We start from the raw sequence: 20993 nt of genomic DNA, 5'->3' as shown, positions 1-20993 counted from the left end.
TAATTCGCTTTTACATCCAGTTCAATGAACCATTTTTTTTTTGTTACTTTGAAATCTCTTTTTTTAGATCTGAAAGTACAAGACTCCAGCATAAGATTAAACACTCGGATTTTGCTGAGCTTAATTAGGGATTATTTTGCAAAGGAAGTTCTGAAATGTATTATACTCCAGCCATAGCTGAAACAACGATGGAGTAGTTTATTTAGAGAATATTTTGCTGAGAAGGAAGATTTGTTTATTGTATTATTAGCTAAAATTCACCAAACTGTGGTTCTTACCAAGCCCTGCCCTTCTCTATATCTAGTTGAGGGCAACATCGGTAAATTGCTAAATCATTGGCAAAATCTCTATCCATCTACTTGACAGTAGCATTGGCAAATTGTTAAATCATCGCTACATGTACAAGATATAAAAGAGCATCTACACAAGATAGAAGAGACATCCCACCAGGGACCAACAACACAATGCAGCAAAGTTTGGCCTAGTTGATATACACTTAATGCTGTATTAGCTACATTAAGTTAATATACATAGCATCTTGACATATATCAGTCAAATGCCTTAGTTCATATGTTATTTAACATACTAATTCACTAATTAACAAGAAACACACACCTTATCTTCGCCAGCAGTAGCTTTACAGTGTGTAAATACATAATCACCAATAAGCAAATCACAAACATATCGAGATGCTTTTGAACTTATGCAACAGATATGCCATTTTCGATATTAAAACCATCTCGTGATTACTTGCTTATGTATACATATTTGAAATAGCCTCTTCATTGAACAAAGGCTATATTGTTTGGCAGGTGGCAAGCTTTTGCTTAGCCACTAATTAAAACTCCATTTCACTGTACAAGAGCACTGTGTGAACACACCACCCGATAGAAAACTTGGATTTTCTACAATATTCCACAGGGGTGCATGTTTCATCCACAGAACTCAAAACAGGCCGCTAGTATTCACTTGAAGTCACTTCTGTGATGAAGATATATCAACGAAAAACAAACTTCTGAATAGATCACTCTACCACTTGAATTACCGGAGATGAAAACTGGTTTTATCCCATTTTATGAAAATGCCTCTAATAAGCAGACATTTTTTCTTGTTTATGGGGAAGTATGCTGCATCAAAGTTAAGAACCCAAACTCCTATCTCCTAGCAGAAATTTAGTATGTTAGCAAATTCAATTGCCATTTTTTGTTCATAGAAGTCAAGTATTCAGACATCCACGAGAGGGACATCTTTATGCAGTCTCTTTTGAACAGCTTTCACTGCTGCAACTCTTGCTGCAGTGGCTGCTTTGGTGGCAGCTGCAACAGCTTTGTTGACCCTTTCATCAACTCTTGGCACTTCAAATGCTTTTGCTGCCGCATGTCTTGCCTCCTGAACACAACAAAAACCCAAGTTAGACAATTTCTTAGGTCTGCAATCCTCAGTGGTTAGAAACAGATCTCTTTTCTACAAACTAAGGGAGTGAGTTAATAAGTGGACAACTCAATGACTTCAACGAGTTTATTTATTTCCGGAGAGGTAAAGCTCTTTCCAGAGAGGTAAAGCTCTGCCTACTCACTCTTTTTTCGAAATTTGGCAATATAAGTCAATCTTGTACAGGGAAAAATCCTTGAGGGCAAACTTCCATGGTCAAAATTCCCATCAATAAGGTGGAACTATAACTTACAAGAAGTTCATACCAGATATACCAGATATAGGAAGGAATTTACACTGGAAAGGAGTTGAGTTTGTCTACTTGTTAAACTACTCAAAAATTTAACCTCAAAAATGACCTTAGGAAACATCCACATACAAAGCATTCCAAAAAGCTCATATTTGAAGGTAAATTCAAGCCCATACATACAAAACCAGACATGCATTTTGCTAGTACTAATCTTGACCAAACATTTGTATACCTGCACTGCATGCAGGACTTTCGCATGGCTCACCCCCTTGGTTAATCCTGATTGAAAATTATGAGTACTGGGAGTCTGTAGCACACCACAATGCCAGTGTCCAGATTGTGTTTCACTATTCCTAAATGTATACATTCCAAGACCTTGCTTTTTCCCCTCATGCCATGCTCCTTCATATCTATGCCCATTGGCAAAGTTATAAACTCCAAAGCCATGCATTTTGTCTGCAAAATACTCCCCTGCATATGTATCTCCATTTCTGCATCCAAACAAGATTTTTTTAGTACTTTTAGGGAAGATCAAAATTTATCAGCTCCAATTTTACAACCAGAAAATTACAGAAAACATCTACCAGTGCCTTCTAGTTCTAAGAAGGTTAATATAAGTTTTTACAGATCAACAAGCATCAATATGAAATAATTGAAAAAAAAGGAGCATGATGACCAGCATCGAGTTTAGCATCCCCTTCTGGGATGCTAGTTTCAGTTCCTGTGGAGTGGATGCTTAAACCAATATACTCGGTCAAGGATAACATAAAATCCACTGAAACATTGACTTGTCAGCCAAGATCAAATGAGAGTAGAACAGATTATAAAGCTTAAAAAATAAGGCCAGCCCACACTATCTCTGTCAAATACAATGAAACCAAGAATTTAACACGAGTGAACCCAAACAGTAGCAACTAGTGTTCATATCACATTGAAGAAAATAGCAGAAGAACTGCTCCATGTGAGTGTGATGCTTAGCACAGTTTTTAAACCATCATTTGGGAACGAACTCAGGAAGATGGCATTCATGTTCTCTATCTTAACATATTTTCTTAAAACTTTCTGATCATTGAATGATGCTAATGGTAAGCCTACTTCATCTTAATGCAAGAAATTCAAGGGAAAACCAATTCAGCTGAACCCCAAAACATAGAAAAGATAAATTTCTAAAACAAGAATTCATTATGCAACCATAAAAACATACCTGAAGTGGTAGTACCCTAGTCCATGCTTAACCCCACATTTAAACTCTCCAACATACCGGCTTCCATCTTCACAAGTCTGCACACCATACCCATGGCTCTGCCCATTATGCCATTCCCCTGCATACATATCCCCTGTGTAAAATATATAAACACCATATCCATGCCTCAGGCCCTCCCTGTATTGGCCCCGGTAACGGCTACCACGAGCCCAAGTCTCAACACCATGGCCATCATACTTGCCATTAACCCAATCACCCTCATATCTTCCATTGACATAATAATAATAAACACCACTTCCTGAGCATTTCCCCTGATAGAACTCCCCCTCGTACACATCCCCATTGCTGTACACCTCAACCCCTTCCTTCAAATTCTTGTTGCTTTTTTCACACTTGGGCTTGGAGCCAATGGTCCATGTCACAGAGGGATTTCCTTTAATTCTTCCCCTGTGATTCTCATCACCCAAGAATGCAAAGACACCCAATGGCTTCACCCATGAAACAGCCAAGCAACCCCAACTCTGGCCCAGGGTCGAACCCCTGACCAACCTCATGGAAGGCAGCCTAAACCCAAGCCTCAATTCAGGGAAAGCGATTTTCAATGAAATTACAACTGCAGTCACAAAAACGAGGGCAGAGAAGGAATCGAAAAATAGACCTAGAACAAGATCGTGCCATGCAAAATTTGAATCCCAACTGTGGTTTTGCACTGGCCTCATATAAAACCAGATGCAGGGAACCGAAACCACCACCACTGGGGGAAGCAGGAGCTGAAACCTAAATCCAGCTGGTTTTCTCCAGTTGTTTGTCTGCGTATCCGATCCCCTCCTGGGCCATTTGGTGGTTTTCGAGTAGTCTTCACCGTTATTCGCTTCCTCAAGGGAAGAGAAGTTGTCGATCCCGGATTTGATAGTGCGCGAGCGTAAAAGCGAACTGGGTGTCCTTGTTAACTTGGAAGGCGCAGCTTTGATGTGATTCGCCATGGCAAGCTGCTGGTTATGGCTAATCCCAGACTGCAAAACCCTCTTAATGATTCTTTCTGTTTTCTCTGATACTCCTCCCTTGAAAAAGCATTCATCCCTGCAAAAAAAAAGAAAATCTCCTACTCTTCCTCCCTGTAATGATTTTTCCACTCAAAACCATTTTGGGGATCATTCTACTACTTTGCAAAACCAACTGTGAAAAGCTCAATCCAACGAGTAGAAAAAGCCAAAAAACAATTAAGCACCCCTTTGTTTACAGAAAATGGACCTTTCAATTCCCCCAAAAATATTTGAAATTCATCCTCAGTGGGACTCTTTTCAGGCATCAGAAGCAGGCAAGCAAGCAAGCACTGAGAGCTTTTCTAAGGTGAGGTCAGCCTTTTTCAAGCCCCACCATCTCATGGGTCCCTGCACAGCTTTATGGGCATATAAAAATTGTATATCCCCAGTGTAGATACTGTATCTATTATCTTTTATTTCCCACTACTCCCACTCAGCATTCATCCCGTTGAAGCTCAGGTTTCTCTCTGGTTTCCCCTGAAGTTTTCCCCATATTTAGCGGAACTTTGCTATAATCTATCTACTTAGAAGAAAAGCAGAAAAACACACCACGCATAATTAAATGATCCTGCCCCGGTTTTTCCGTCCCAGGCCCCTGCCTGATTCAACTCTAGCCGTCGAATCCAGATCTAACGGTCCTTCTTGTTAACGCGTGTAAGATTTCTGATCCGTCAGATTGCCGCCAAAACTGCGGGCGTGCCGCGTCGCCGCTGCTAGATACCAACGGTGACTGACGGTCGCATTTTGTTCTTAAATCCGACGGATTCCGTCTGGAGGATCACGACGTTTAGATCCTGATCGTGCGGTGCTTGTCGGACTATTTTGAACCGTTAGAGTCTAATCGGACGGCCCGTGTTGTATCCCGCGGCCGCAACAGGGCCCTTTTTTAAGGCTGTTGACCAACCCTCACAGACTGACTTCTGAAAAATTTAAACGGAATTATTAATTGGACTATAATATGAGTTGTTCAAAAATAATAATAATAATAAAAAAAAAAAGCATTTTATTCCCTAAATATTTTCATTTTAGTTTTATAATGTCTTATATACCCCTTTTCTAATTTTCCTGATAAACCCTATGTTGATATTAGAGAATATATGTAGAGAGTTGGTCAACAACTTAACCTAGGGTTCCCCCTTCTAGCCCACCCTAAGAGCATTTACTCACATGTTGACAGATATTTGTAGAGTGGAAATCATGGACTTTTTTTTAATTTAAATTAAATTTTATAAAATTAATTATGATAAATGTTTTTTTTGGATTAATTATATTTTTAGGATTGGGTTGAAGTTTCGAACTAATTAATGTGGTTCATTTTTAGGACAAGATGCTTCAAAAAGATGCCTGAAGATGAATCACATCCTAAAAATGTAATTAATCCAAAAGATATTTATTTCCATTATAGATGACAATTATTTTATTATGGATCATAAAAATAGATTATTTAACCAAATTAATTATATTAATAATTATTTAATTTTAAGATTATGGTTAAATTAAATCAATGAAATTTTTTTATTTATAAAATAAATAATTTACTTCACATGATATTTAAATTAAAATATATTTTAATTATAAAAATAATAATTGTATATAAATTATATTATAATTTTAGTAAAATTATATTTTATTTTTAAAAATATCAAAAAAAAATCAATTTTGAATTATATTTAAAAGAAAGCATTACTTATAAAAATAATAATTTTATATATAAAGTATATTATAATTTTTGTAAAATTATATTTTATTTTGAAAATATCAAAAACTTAATTTTGAATTATATTTAAAAGAAAGCATTACTTATAGCAAAGTTTATAAAAATAAAAATGTTTTTAAAATTATATTTTAATTTTTGTAAAATTATATTTTATTTTAAAAATATCCCAAAAACGAATTTTGAATTATATTTAAAAGAAAGCATTTCTTATAACGCAGTTTTGTTAATGTAGATATTATTTCATTTAATTTAAAAATTATTATTGAGTTTTATATAGAATAAAGTATTATTATGACTAAAGGTTTTGTAATTTAAATATGGATTTAAAAATGTGAATTTTGAAGTTGATATAATGAGTGTTTAGAAATTAATGTGAAGATTCGAAATTGTTCATGAAATTTACTAAATCATAAGAGGTCAAGTTACTTCACTGATATGTGGAAGTTAATTCACTGTCTAGAACATAAATCATAGACATGCAAAAGGAAACAACACATGCATGTAGATTTGTTTAGGGGGAAGCAATTGCTCAAAACCCCTTCCTACATGTATTGCATTAATCAGAGAATAGAGATGAAATACATATGCTTGCTCAAGCTTGAGCACACCCTGCAAATGTATAGTCTATCCCTCTACCTGACTGACTGACTCTCGCCAACACTTTGCCAATTTTCAAGCCCTCCAAGCTCTTATTTCCTTGCTTGTTCCTTGATGAAATTAGCCCCTATTATTTAGGAAATTCCCACTATTGAATTGCACAATTCTTTTAGGTCATTCCTCTTACTGCATGCACCACTTGTACACATTGGAATAGTCTACAACTTATAGTACACTACCTTGGAATCCCCATCTCAATTGGGTAACTCAAATTCTCTGCATGCATGAGCTAATTTAGGTTCATTGATGTTAATTGGTTGATCACTATTGTGGTTGAAGTTCCACTTCCACAACTTGACTTTCCATTATTTCCTCCAACAGTTAGAACTAGTTTATTGACCGTAACTCAATTTAACTTAATTAAATTTCATTAAATTTCTACAACTAAAATTAGCTCAACCTAGGCTCCTAAAATTTAGGAATCATTGCACACAACTGAATTTCATGCCCCTAACTCGAATTAATTGAGCTAGACTCCTATTTTTTAGGAATCATAGCACACAACTGAATTTCATGCCCCTAACTCGAATTAATTGAGCGAAACTCCTATTTTTTAGGAATCAACTCAAACAAACTGAACTTCAAATCATTAACTCGAATTGAGTGTTCTCAACTGAGTGACAAGAGCCATGTCACCTCAGTTAACTCCTCCAAGTTGTCCACTGATGTGGAATTTTAAATTTCCTCAATTTGATTAAGGCAAAATCAAAATTGACACTTTTCTTGCTGCATTTTCGAAATGCTCATGAAATTTACTAAATCACAAGACTTGAAGCTACTCTACTACATTGTGGAAGTTAATTCAGAATTAGAGCAGGAAATTCAAAGTTGGGTCTCAGGGGTTCGAATTTGAAGATCAATGTAGCAGGATTTATTCATAGTTGAGAAGATGGCTTTCAATGGACTAGGGCTAGAGTATGCGTTAGAAGGCACCTCAAATGTATTTGCATGGAAGGACAACATGAAGGCAGTATTGGATGACAATGGGTTTCTAAAATACATCAAGACAGATGTTGCAAAACGTCAAGCATCTGATGGCCAAAACCTTGCTCAGTGGAAGAAAGATGTGGCCAAGGCGAGGAGAATCATCTTGGAGGGAGTACGAGATCATATTGTCTCGAATCTCCATGGAAAATAAACTTCGTTCGTGATGTGGAAAGCATGAAAAAAAAAATCGAGAATAGTAGTGACCACAGGAAGGTGACAATCAAGGATAAACTTTGAAGTATTAAGATGCAAAAGAATGAAACAATTCTGCAGTGCTTGAGCAGGTTTACACAATGTCATGATGAACTTGGCGGGGTTGGTGTTACTGTCCCTAAAGAATATTTGGTAGCTCTAGCCCTCTTGGGCCTTCCCAAGAGTTGGCATAGTTACCAAGATTCAGTAAATGATAGAGAGAAACTACCAAGCTAGGAGTGGTTATGATCTGATCTAGTGCAGGAAGAAATAAGGCAGAGCAACAGAGATGGGACCTCATCCAAATAAGAGGAAGAGGAATTTACATTCGTCAGAAAGGGAAAGAAGGCCAAGGGAAGAAGTCCCAAGGTGAGGCTCATTCCATGCAAGAGGGAAAGTAGAAAGACTTATCCAAAATCAAGTGCTTTCACTATCATGAAGTTGGGCACTATGCCACGAAATGTCCACAGAAAAAGGCAAGCAAGAAGACCGTAGGAGGAGCAACGGGAGAAGCCTTGGCTTCAAAATTCAAACTTGATTTTACCCTCATTGCATGCATGGAAAGCACGATAATGGGTAGTGCGTGGTATCTCGACAATGGTGCCTCATTCCACGTGACGGGCAACAAATCATTTTTCAATGACTTGGACGAGAAGGATCTCCAGATGCACATCGATATGGGAGATGATGGAAGGTATAGCGTGACCAACATTTGTACCGTTACTTTTCAGAGGGAGTCCAACTCCCCTCTCAGACTCAAGGATGTGATGTTTGTTCCGGGTCTAAAGAAGAATCTTGTCTCTATAGCTGTGTTGGAAGATTGTGGCTACAATGTGATATTCAGCAAAGGGAAGGCTTTCTCGAGACACATAGCCACAGGAAAAGTGAAGAAGATCAGGGTTCAAGTCAAGAACATGTATGCACTTGAGGCAGAATATGCATGCAAAGCCTTGAGGAGCAAGGCAGAGTCTAGAGATGTTGTGGTTGAGAGGGAGCATGATTTACCTCTCAACATGCAGTCTCAGAAGAAGCCTCGGGAAATTGTGGATCAGCCACAAATGGAGAACAGACAAGAGGAAGAATGGAGAAATCTACTCAAGCAGAGACCTCCAGCAGGGGGAGAGTTCGAACCAAGTGGGCAGAGGGAGCACATGCAGTTATACCTCCAGGAGTGAGGTGGAGCGATGTAGATCCCTACTCCAAGAGTTGCAAATATTTGTGCAGGGTCCATTGAGGCATTTTCCTCATGGATCGTTACCTTGATACAGGGGCCCACAATATTCAGTATCAGGAGGATCAGTGTTATTCAGATATTGAGGAGTGTTGACAGTAAATAAGGAGGCTCAGTAGTAGAGTCAGTAGGAGCACAATTTACCTAGTAGACAACTGCAAACACAATTAATTATGTTTGTTTTTTACCTGCTTCTCAGTTGCATATGTTGCAGTTACAACAACAACAGTGGGAGGGGTTTCATGCAACACATTTCACAGGTGCAAGATAGGGGTGGTTGATAATCCCTTTCTTGCTGAGAGGGAGTGTTGAAAATGCAGCAAGAAAGTCTCAATTTTGATTTTTTGCCTTAATTAAAATTGAGAAAATTTGAATTTCCACATCAGCAGACAACTTGGAGGAGTTAACTGAGGTGACATAGCACTTATCACTCAGTTAAGAACACTCAATTCGAGTTAATGAGATGAGGTTCAGTTTGCTTGAGTTGATTCCTAAAAAATAGGAGTTTAGCTCAGTTAATTCAAGCTAGGGACATGAAGTTCAGCTGTGTGCAGTGTGTTCCTAAATTTTAGGATCCTAGGTTGAGTTAATTTCAGTTGTAGCAATTTAATTCAGTTAAATTGAGTTATGGTCAGTTAAACTAGTTCTAACTATTGGAGGAACTAGTGGAAGGTCAAGTTGTGGAAGTGGAACTTCAACCACACTTAGTGATCATCCGGATAACTAATCAATCAGCCTAAATTAGCTCATGCATGTAGAGAATTCAAGTTACCTAGTTGAGATGGATATTTCAAGACAATGTACTATTAGTTGTAGACTACTATGAAGTGTGCATGAAGCTAGAGGAAGACTTTAGAAGAATTGTGCAATCCAGGTGAGGGGATTTCCTAATTAATAGGGGTCTAATTCCCAAAGGAACAACGCAAGGAAATAAGAGCTTGGAGGGCTTGAAAATTGGCTAAGTGTTGGCCAGAGTCAGTCAATCAGGTAGAGGGATAGACTATACACTTACAGGGTGTGCTCAAGCTTGAGAAAGCATATGTATTTCATCTCTCTTCTCTGATTAATGCAATACAAATAGTCAATTGCTTTCCCCTAGATAAATCTTTGTGCATGTGTGATGTTTCCTTTTGCATGTCTATGATTTGTGTTCTATATGGTGAATTAACTTCCGCAGATTAGTAGAGTAACTTCAAGTCTTGTGATTTAGTAAATTTCATGAGCAGTTTTGAATCTACACATTAATTTCTACAGTTAAACTAGTTCTAACTATTGGAGGAACTAGTGGAAGGTCAAGTTGTGGAAGTGGAGCTTCAACCACACTTAGTGATCATCCAAATAACTAATCAATCAACCTAAATTAGCTCATGCATACAGAGAATGCGAGTTACCCAGTTGAGATGGAGATTTCAAGGCAATGTTCTATCAGTTGTAGACTATTCCAAAGTGTACAGATAGTGCATGCAATAGGAGGAAGAGTTGGATTTCATCTCTATTCTCTGATTAATCCAATACATATAGTAAGGGGTTTTGAGCAGTTGCTTTCCCCTAGATAAATCTTTATGCATGTGTGATGTTTCATTTTTCATGTTTATGATTTGTGCTCTATATGGTGAATTAACTTCCACAGATTAGTAGAGTAGCTTCAAGTCTTGTGATTTAGTAAATTTGATGAGTAGTTTTGAATCTACACATTAATTTCTACATGGTATCAGAGCGGGATTCACAATAGAACAGGAAATTCGAAGTTGGGTCTCAGGGGTTCGAAATTCTAATTTGAAAATCAATGTAGCAGGATTTCTTCAGAGCTTAGAAGATGGTTTTCTATGGACTAAGGCTAGAGTATGCCTTAGAAGACACCTCAAATTTAATTTATTTAATTTAAATATTATTATTGAGTTTATATAGAATAAAGTATTACTGTGATTAGACGTTTTGTGATTTAAACATAGGTTCAAGGATGTGAATTTTGAAGTTGATGTGATAAGTGTCCTTTTGCCCTGTATCACTAATATGATTGGTAGTTTTAAAGTCAAAATTTCTAGATTATTTTTAATTTGTGATAATTTTATGTGTAATGTTAAAGATAAGTTATTTTATTATAATGGTATATTTTTATGTTGAAATTTCATTTCATTTTAAGTTAACATTTTTTAAAATGATATATATATATATATATATATGATTAAATTTTTATTTTGGAAAAAATTAAAACTATTTGTAAATTTTTATTTTATTTTATTTTTATTTTTTCAATATGTTTTATATAAGGAAGACTGATTCTTTACATAAATGACTCTTTTTGGCAAAGGAAGGTGAGGAAAGATCGCTGACATCAATGTCACATGGTTCAGGTTCAAGTTCGAGTTCGACAAAGATTAGGTTCAGTTTGAGTTCAAATTTTTTGATGAGGTTCGGATGAGGTTCGTCATTAACTTCGTCTATATACATATACACATATATTAATTTAAAATAAATTATACGCTAAAATAGTAAGAAAAATCAACTTAGTCAATATCAAAAATATTATCACGAACATGGAAATTACAAGATAAGTCACAAGCTTGAGTTGTGACATAATATTATGAATTTTAATCCATAAAACCTCAAAATTAAAATTTAATAAACCTTATAACATAGACTAACTTAACAAAATAACGTAATATATCACTATAAACAAATTATTAATTTTATTTTTCAAAAAATTAAATACATTAAAAAATTTAATAAATCTAACTAAAAACTTATTATTAAACACTATTTATCAAAAATAAATAAATAAAATTATTAACACTAAAATTAAATAAATAATAATAAATAAAATTATTAACATTAATTTTTATTTATTTATTACTCTAAACTACCTTGCTTTTTACTTTTCCACATATATTAATACCCTTGACCAACCACTAAAACACCCCCATTATCAAGGAAAAAATTAAATGAAATTCTCTTTAACACTATAACCATGAACCTATTTTAATAAGCTTTTTAAGAACCTAGGCAAACATGGGGATTGCTTTAATGCTAACATATTTGATGTATATGTATCGATTTTATGATTGTGTTTTATGGAGTTTGACTGTTTGTTTATAGGTTTTTTTTCTTGGTATTTGTACAATTTATTCCTTACATTGAAGGGTGATTTTAAAACAATCAATTCCTTTTATGAAAGTTTGAAAAAGTGTACTATTTACTTTTCCTAGATTTAATACGTTAGGGAAAAACCCACTTTTTATAAGTTATTGGAAAGTGTAGAATGATATTTCTTTTTTATCTTTATTTTTACTTTTTAATTATATTATTAGATGTAAAAAGAGATTTTCTATTTTACAGATAGATTTTAGATTATAGTTTAATATTTAATTTTATTATTGTAAATTGTATTTACTTTTTCTACATTTAAGGAAAAACCACTTTTTATAAGTTATTGGAAAGTGTAGAATGATATTTGTTATTGTTTTTCATTTATATATATATATATATATTTAATATATGTAATTTATATTTTAGGATATTTTTATTTTACCAATAAATTTTATATTTAATTTTATTATTATTTTAAAATTAAATTATTATTATTATAAATTCTATTTATTGTAGATATAAATTAGTATTATAAGTTGTATTTATTTTAGATATAAATTATTATTATAAGTTGTATTTATTTTAAATATAAATTATTATTATGATTTGTATTTATTTTTCCTATATTTAAGACATAAATGAAAAACCATTTTTATAAATTATTGGAAAGTGTAAAATGATATTTGTTATTCTCATTTTTTAATATAAATTTTTATTTTTATTTTAATATATATAATTTTTATTTTATTAATTATACTATTATATAAAAATAGATTTTTTATTTTGTATAATAATTTAATATTTAATTCCATTATTTTTTAAAAATTAAATTATTATTATTATAAAATATATTTATAAAATTTAATTATTTTAAAATTTTAATATCAATTAATTTAATGTTATGTATTGTTTATAATAATCTGCTTTTCATTCCTTCATAATTTTTTTTTATAAATTCCAATATCATTTTTCATTTTAAAGAGAAATATAAACCTTACACTTCTCATAAATTAAACAATATCTTTGTCAATTCATTTGATGAATAGTTAAATTTCATCGGAAAAAAAAAAAAAAAATGAAAATTAACATATATAAATGATATTTCCAAAATTAGTTTATAAGATTTTTTTTGTATTTCATTAAATAAAATTGGATATTTAAAAAAAATAATATTTAAATAAAATATTTTTTTATTAATTTAATTTTTTTATAAATTATATAGGCTAAAAATTCTAGTATGTAATTTCTATGAAAAACTTTTGTTAATTCATTATAATCACTAAATACAAAAATTAAATTTCATTTAAAAAAATAATCAACATATACATCAATAATTTTTTGAAAATATTTTTATAACCAACAAAATTGCATATTTCATTTGTTTAGTATTTTATAATAATTATAAACATTAGTATACAAAATTTAATACAATATAACCTTTATATCAATGACAAACATTTATATATTAGTTTTATTGATGATGATGATGATGGTTAACGTCCGCTAAGACCAAACATTGGTCTATCAGACCGAAAGAAACAAAAGATTTATTTTGATTTAAGATTTTATTCGTATGCTCAAAAAGCTTGGAGAGAAGCCTCCCGAGCTCACTATAATTTTGACATTGTAAAAGGCTAGGAAGGTCAGTATTGTAACAAAGATTGTGACACTGAGATCTAATGTGGTTGTACGTTGGGCACTCTAAGAGGAAGTGGTTTTCATCCTCGATGTTCCTATTCTCACATATATGGCAGAGCCTTTCCATCCATGGCGTTTTAGGAACTGCCCAACGACTTGTTTCACTATGGAGCTCATGAGAATTCGTTCTAATATTTGCTATATTAATTTTCTTCTTTAAGCTAGTTAAAATAGAGAGATAGTTTTGATCTTCTAGGGTGGGGTTGATGACCTTCTTATAATAACTTAATTTTCTTTTAGCCGCTAAATCTTTCTCACGCCACATTTTTTCTTTGAACTTAGAAGTAACAATATCTTTAATGTTATTTATGTTTTGCAATGCATCATTCTTGTTGATCCCCCAATAGTTTAACTAGGCCCTTGTGTCTTTATGCCACCCCCGATTGAGCCTTAGGTGGTTTTGGCTGGAATTTAAAGCTAGCTTAGGAAGTCTATGATCGTCTATGTTATTGAGTTTGTGCTTGTACAACAGAAACCTAATCATAGCTAGGCTCTGAACAGGGGAAATACCTGCTTCTATAAGGAGAATAGGATAGGGTGTATTACTTTTAATTTTCAGGTTATAAGTTATAAAACGCTTCTGGATTTGCTCAATCTTTCTCCATTATTCTCTGGAGATGCTGCAACCCCAAACCTCACAACCATATAAGATAACAGGAGTGACTAAAGTTTCAAAGAGGAACTTCTTTTTATCCCACATTACAAGGTTTGCTATTTTACAATTATTTTCAAGACCAAAATAAGCTTTCCACCCCCCATTAATCCTTTTCTCAATGTTATGGTTCCAATTGAGATTGTGATGAATATCAATTCCTAGGTGCTTGTAAGAATACACTTCCTCCAAGTTATTATTGTCATACATAAAATTAGCGTAAGTGTCCTTCTTGGATTTGATAATCATAACTTTTGTTTTGTCAGTGTTAACAGTCATACCCATGGTAGAGCAGAAATCCTTAAGAAGCCTGAGTTGCTTATCAAGATCATATGGGCACCTTGCCAAAAGAACAATATCGTCAGCATAAAGAAGAAGGATGACGACTATCCCAGCTAAGATCGTGCCATCACATCCTGCTTCCTCTAAATAGCCTTCGAGCTTATCGATGTAAATGCCAAATAAGGTAGGGGAGAGGGGACAACCTTGTTTAACTCCGATGTTACACTTAATATCTTTCGACCACCCCTCATTGCTCTTTAGCTTGGCAATTACATTCTCGTATAACCTTATAGCGACAGCTCTCAACTCGAGAGAAACCTATTTGGATGCGGGATAATCATACTTGCTTATTAAATTTTTATTTTTATTTAGTTATATATATAAATAAATAAGAAGTTAAATATTTTTAAATTCGAAATTATAATTATAATTTAAAATTATTGATTTATAATAAAAAAAATTAATATTTTCAAAATATTATAATATATTTATATTAATTAAAATTAAAATTTAAAATTTTATATTTAAAATATTTATAATTTTATATTTTAAATATCTTATTTAAAATTTCAAAATAATTATGACTAGATTCTCAAACAATACTATTTTCCCTTATCATTATATTAAATAAATTATAAAAATTATATATATAATCAAGCCTTCAACCTAAGATTATATATCCCTTCTCATTATATTAAATGAGTTATATAAATTATATATATAAAGATCATTCACCAAGATTATATATCGCGTACGTTATCAAAATATTTTAATTATTTTTCTTTAAATGGTGTGAAACTGAAATTTTATTATAAGATGATTCACCCTTTTAATTTTTTATTTTTTTTTAATTTTCCAAATAATATAATGAGTTTTTTTCATTATTATTTTTAATTATTATATTGTAAAATAATGAAAAAAAAATTGATCCACTAAGAGTGGAGCCTTCCATTAATCAAGAAAAAATTACATAATGTACACTTTTTAAACGGAGCCAAGAACAACAACACTAGCCCTATGAACATTCAGCAGACAGCTGGGTTGACACAACCCCATACCTAACTCAAACAAAACTGCAAAAGGATTAATGCTTCAACCACCAATGAACTGTTCATTCTCAAAGCTTTGCTCTAGCAAACCTGCCTTCCTTCCTAACCCGAAAGATAAATTTGAAAAGTTCTAAGGTACCTTCGGGTAATAAAGAACCCGACAGCCCTTAATGACGAGGGCCCACATAACCTGTGGCCCACAAAAACCTACTGCCCACAAGCAACAGTGAATGACTTGGCAACCCGATGAACGAGCAATCCCGTTCTCAAAGATCCGACGGTCTGTAACTGATTTTGGATGAACCAACTTGCCCACTTCTTAAAAGCTTTTCGGATCCGATGAGAAACTAAAACCATCTTTCAATAAAATTCTGGGTCTGTTGTGTGGATTAGTCCTCGATTAACTTTAAGACCCGACTATCGTGCGATTCGACCCTCGTTGATCCGACGATCTAGAGTTGATTTCGGACCAGCAACATGCTCACTCGCTATTTTTCCAATCGGACCCGAAATCCGCCTAAACCACCGATTTATATTATTTCGGGTCCGTTTTATGGGATATCCTTCGTGCATCTATTTGCCCGAAATTCGTAGGATGCTGGTGCTCACTACCATCAATGGTCGGCTGCCTGTCAACCTGCCCACTGTTTACCCCTAGCTTCTTCCCTATTATTAGTTCACTTTCTATTGCCTCCATTGGTCTATTTACTGCTTATCTTTCATAAATTGAAAATACTCCATGTCTGCAATCGCCTGTCTATGACAATCCTTGCGTAGATTCCTTGAGGGTGTCAACTCCCACACATAGCTTATGTTATCTCTTGTATAGAGCACTCCCTCATTCACCAGATGATTCGCTAACCTGTTAATTGTTTTGCGCACATGAACAAAACTGAGTGTTCTTAGGGCTCTCAGGTGGGATTGAATACGTTGATAGACCTGCAATAACCACCAGTGGTTTGATACTTTTTCTGGTGTTGTGTCGTTGCCTATCTTTTTGACCGAATTAATTGTCAATTCAGAGTCTGCCTCTATGATGGTATTGTGTAAATTGGATTCAATCAAGATTTCTAGGCATTGCTCTAAGGCCATGAGTTCCGCCATATTATTAGTGGCATTCCCCAAATGACTATGAAAGATGAATTTTATGTTTCCCTACTCATCTCTTATGACTCCTCCATAACCAGCAACCCTAGGGTTTCCCTTAGAGGCTTCATCTATATTAAATTTCAAAAAGCCATGAGGGGGCGGTTGCTTGCCAGAAGTCCTTCCCCGTTGTTGCATGTCTTACGATCTTGCTTATGCCTTGGGGGACAGGTGACTGGAGACCCAAATGCAAAAGAATATGAGCATCCTAGTTTAGAGGAGGGTTCTCGGGGGGTTGCTTTAGAAGGGTACTCATAGTTTCTTTGAGCTGTCTTAAAATCTGAGCTATGATGCTCTGGGTTGAGTCAGTTCTGTTCTTGAAAATCCTATTATTGCGTTCTTTCCATAAATCCCAGATCAAAAAACCCGATACCAGAGTTTAAGCTTTGTTGACTATTTCATTTTCTAAGAAGTCTTTCCTCCAATTCGTCAAAGTGCCAGTGATGTTGTATTCGTCCCTGCCAGTTTGCCTAAAGATTGAAGCTACCCAATTCCACAAGGTAGAGGTGAATGTGCAGAGGTTGAGTAGGTGATCCATCGTTTCTTCTTGTAGACCACATAATTGGCATCTAGATGGACCAACTAAACCTCTTTTTCTAAGATTTTCCCAAGTCAGTACTTTTTTGTGTTGCACCAACCACACGAACAGTTTGATTTTCATCTAGTGCGGGTTTTGCCATAGGTCCTTCTATATCTTATCAGGGTTTGGAAAGTCAAGCCCAGTGGCAATTCTTTTGGATTCTTCGAGGTTGAAATTGCCTTCGTTGTTTCTTCCCCATCTTAGTTGGTCAGACGACGTTGAAGTCAAAATCTTTTTCTGTTCCAGGATCACTGCAAGAGCTTCTGCCTGGGCCTTCAAAGAGGTCTCTTCATTGTATACTAGGTCCTTCCATGTTATCCATTTGCCCTTGTCCCTTGTCTGATCCCTAAAGTCACATACCCTGAACAACCCTTTATTGTCAGTGTCATTCTTGAGAATGCCTAATTCTTCTCTACATAGGTTAGGCTCCTGCTGCCAGTTATCCTCCCAAAACCAGGCTAGGTTTCCATCTCTGATCTCCCAGAAACTGTAAAATAATGAAAATATATTTGAATTTTATTAAATTTTATTAAATAATTAATTTCAAAGTTATTGTTATTTTTTTGTTTGCTAGAATTCAAGTTTGAAACTAAAGAAGCAACACTGTAACACCCTTAAGGTACAATAAACATTTTATTTGTTTTTATTTTTATTGTTCAAATTTAGTAAACGCTAGTAAAAAAGAAATGATTTTTTTGTTAAGTTAATGTTTTGGTAATTGTTAAAATTTTATTCACCAATAAGTTAGGAATCTATGGGAGAGGACTAAGATTTGGATTTGTAAGGTACCAGATAGTTAGAGGTAGTTAGTTACATTCTCTCTCTGTCTCTCTAGAGAAAACAAGATCTCAATGGGAAAAGGGGTTGAGGAAAGCATAACAAAAGAAACGCTGGAAGCACTCGAAGATAGAGAGAGAGAGGAAATGAAATTGCAGGAAGGACACCGCCAATAAGGGACTCTTGAGTTGGGCTATGAACCAGTGGAGACCTTGAATTAATTATTCCTAGCTGGATTGGGACCTTGATGTCAGTGAATAAGACCCTAGTGGTCAATGTTTTCTACTATTCTAGAGGTAGAGTACTCGAAGGAGAGCAATGAACATAATAGCTGCTCTCATGGTTGGGTGGAGTGCTGCACTCACCATTGGATTTCCTAACTGAGTTAACATATAAGTGTGTTGTCATAGTGTGCAAAAAATTATTTGTTAATTTTGTGTGTGAATAAATGTATTTTTTAGAACAATAGACAAGTTTTCATTTTGTACAGAAGTGGTTGAATTTGTTACAGTTGGTTTATAAAGAAAGTTAATCTTTCCAAAATTGAATATTGGCTTTACATTATTATTGAAAAATGTTATAAACGAATATTGATTCATTAGACTGAAACAATCACAAAAAGCGTCTGAAAGAAAAGGGTTAGATTAATGAAACCCTCAAACTTCACGAACACTTAAGTTGTTCTTGTTAGAAAATTATATATTACAGAGGAATGGAACACATAAAATATTGCAGAAACACAAACACAGAAAATGCATAAAACAAGAGAGAGACACAGATATATGTGGTTCACCCAAATTGGGCTACGTCCATGGAGAAACAACCAGTCCTTCCTTTTATTATCCAACAAAATGAAGAGATACAACCTACAGCTGATTCAATGTAATTTCATCTTCGCTCTCACACAATCTCCTCTCTCTTTCTCGCTCAGAATAAACATCTATGTATCCACAGTACAATTCCCTCATATATAGCAAGGGGTTGCCTTCTAGGGCAAAAAACCCTAAATTAAACATAACTTCTACCCTCAGATCATCCACCTAATGAACGGTTCAGATTGACTACGAAATTACAATATTTTACAAGGCAAATTTACATCTATTTTTAGCTTTGGGAGAGTTGCCCCCGAACCCTTGCCAAGGGGGCGGGGCTCATAAAAATCATCGTCACCCCTAGAGGCGAACAAACGAGTGGCGTTGCCTCTCCATTACGAACTAGGGTCCAATGTGCCATACCTCTTAATAAAGAAGATAATCAGGCTCCACACCCAACAATTCTTAAAAAAAGAGAGCATAGTTTGTAGGTTATCAGATAAAAGAATACGTGACAGAGGAAACAAACACAATGAGACTTAACTGGTTAAGGCACTTAAATATGACCCAAGGAAAGCAGGTTATGTTCAGAACCTAGCAAGGGTCAGTTTAGTCTCTCGTTCGGTCGACGTGAGCTAGCAACCCAACAACCCATCAAGACCCTCGCTAGGTGTGAGCGGTGGAATGTGGACCATAATTAAAATATAACTTCTTCCCATTTCACAAAACAAGAAAACATGGAGCTGCTGGAAAAATTTATAGAGACATATTTATATCTTGCTAATTTAGAAAAAACCAATTTTGAGTAAATTTGTTATTGATAATAACTAGAAATGTACCCATCTAGTTCATTATGTCCAAACCCTAGGAGGGGGGTGTCATGATATATATATATATATATATCATATACACAAAATAATATAGCTAAGAAAACCACCAATGTTCAACCATATGAGAACCCAATTGTGTCTCATAAGCACTCGTTTAAAAACTCAGCAAGATAATACAGGACTGCTAGGTGCAACAAGCGGTAAATTATCCATTGTCGTGAGACAAACAGAAAATAAGACAGTCCAACTTAAACACAATTATACAGTGCTCGAGGTCGAAACCCTTGAGACTCATAAAATGACTCACATGCCTTTCTGGATGACAAAACCTGTTCTGCTCAATAAACCCTTACACGGAAATTTGAATCCTTAAGCCTAACTCATCAAAACAACGACTCTATGAAGTCGAGAATGCTTGAGAGGTAATATGTGCACCTATAAAGGAGAACATGGAATTAGGTAAAGGTCCCTTGAAAACTTGAGTGATTTCTTGAAGGATAGCTCATAATGATGAAAGGGTAGAGCTCGAACCTGCAAAACTAGCACAAGAGGTGTGTGAGCACCAGATAAGAACTCAAAAACTACTAAAAACCTAGTTACAGTTCGAGTAGTGAAGATACCTTGAAAATAATTGACCCTAGATTGGACCCTTGCAACTTGTGGCCCTATAAAAATGGCACGATGAAGAATGGTTTTCACAAGTAATGGATCAAGCAATAAACAAAACAAGAAGTCCATAAGCAAACCTCCATACCCATCTGAGCAAGTAATTAAGATTTTGAGTGCAGAGGTGTCTTCCTCCTGCCGCTTCCCCTCGCTCTTGAAGAAAAGTCTATCTGTAACCACGAAAAAGATAGGTTTTGTTTGGTAAAGAGCCTCATTAGTCAAAGGAATAAGGTAGTAATCTGGTGGGTTAGTATATACCTTTGGAGCAGTGCAAAACAGCCCCTCTAAAGCCTGCAACTAGAGTAGAGCCTCTGCAGCTAAACTGTGGCATGAGAATGACTCGAGAAACCACAAATAAAACTGGTTTGTTACCCTTAAACTGTTTTCCAGCATCAAGATCGTCATATCCAAACCCTACCATATTAATGGTGGGATCGACACCGGTTGTCCTCCTTTGGGAAACAGACCACCAATTGTCACCTTCATGCACATAATCAACATTGGGAGTTACCCTTAAGTGAGTTTGAAAATCCATAAACATTAAGTTAATCCAGTAACTTGGCACTAACTCACATCTAAACTAGCCGAGAGGAAGGAAAATCATCAATGCGGTGTCCAGAGGGTGTGGCGGTAATGCCAGATGGCATCACAACACGTCATCACCATAAACCTGGTATTAAAGATCCGTAATCATGATCTAAG

The 20993-nt window shown here is 34.7% G+C and overlaps 1 protein-coding gene across 1 annotated transcript; it reads right to left on the bottom strand.

Annotated features, from left to right (window-relative positions):
- Positions 1-1058: 1058 nt before the first annotated feature.
- LOC149236713 (uncharacterized) lies at positions 1059-20712 on the bottom strand. The gene is made up of 5 exons (XM_089369010.1): positions 20550-20712; positions 20380-20461; positions 2886-3965; positions 1914-2172; positions 1059-1389 (listed from the first exon to the last, which is right to left on the bottom strand). The coding sequence occupies exons 1-5, from the start codon at positions 20710-20712 to the stop codon at positions 1225-1227; spliced, it is 1749 nt and encodes a 582-aa protein (XP_089225136.1). The 3' UTR covers positions 1059-1224.
- Positions 20713-20993: the final 281 nt, after the last annotated feature.

This window comes from Pinus tabuliformis, chromosome 8 (assembly GCF_031772625.1).
Source record: "Pinus tabuliformis cultivar Carrire ecotype Pingquan chromosome 8, CPIR1, whole genome shotgun sequence".
NCBI classification, from domain to species: domain Eukaryota; kingdom Viridiplantae; phylum Streptophyta; class Pinopsida; order Pinales; family Pinaceae; genus Pinus; species Pinus tabuliformis.
Note: the sequence above shows the minus strand (reverse complement) of the source record. Positions and strands in the feature narration are given on the sequence as shown.

Bases quoted from the DNA above. Each gene is read 5' to 3' on its own strand.
- LOC149236713 (XM_089369010.1), bottom strand. From the start codon at position 20,712: ATGGTAGGGTTTGGATATGACGATCTTGATGCTGGAAAACAGTTTAAG. The intron at 20,462-20,549 runs GTATATACTAAC...TCGTGGTTACAG, and splicing joins TGTTTTGCACTGCTCCAAAG to ATAGACTTTTCTTCAAGAGC. The intron at 3,966-20,379 runs GTATGGAGGTTT...TTTTTTTTGCAG, and splicing joins TTAATTACTTGCTCAGATGG to GGATGAATGCTTTTTCAAGG.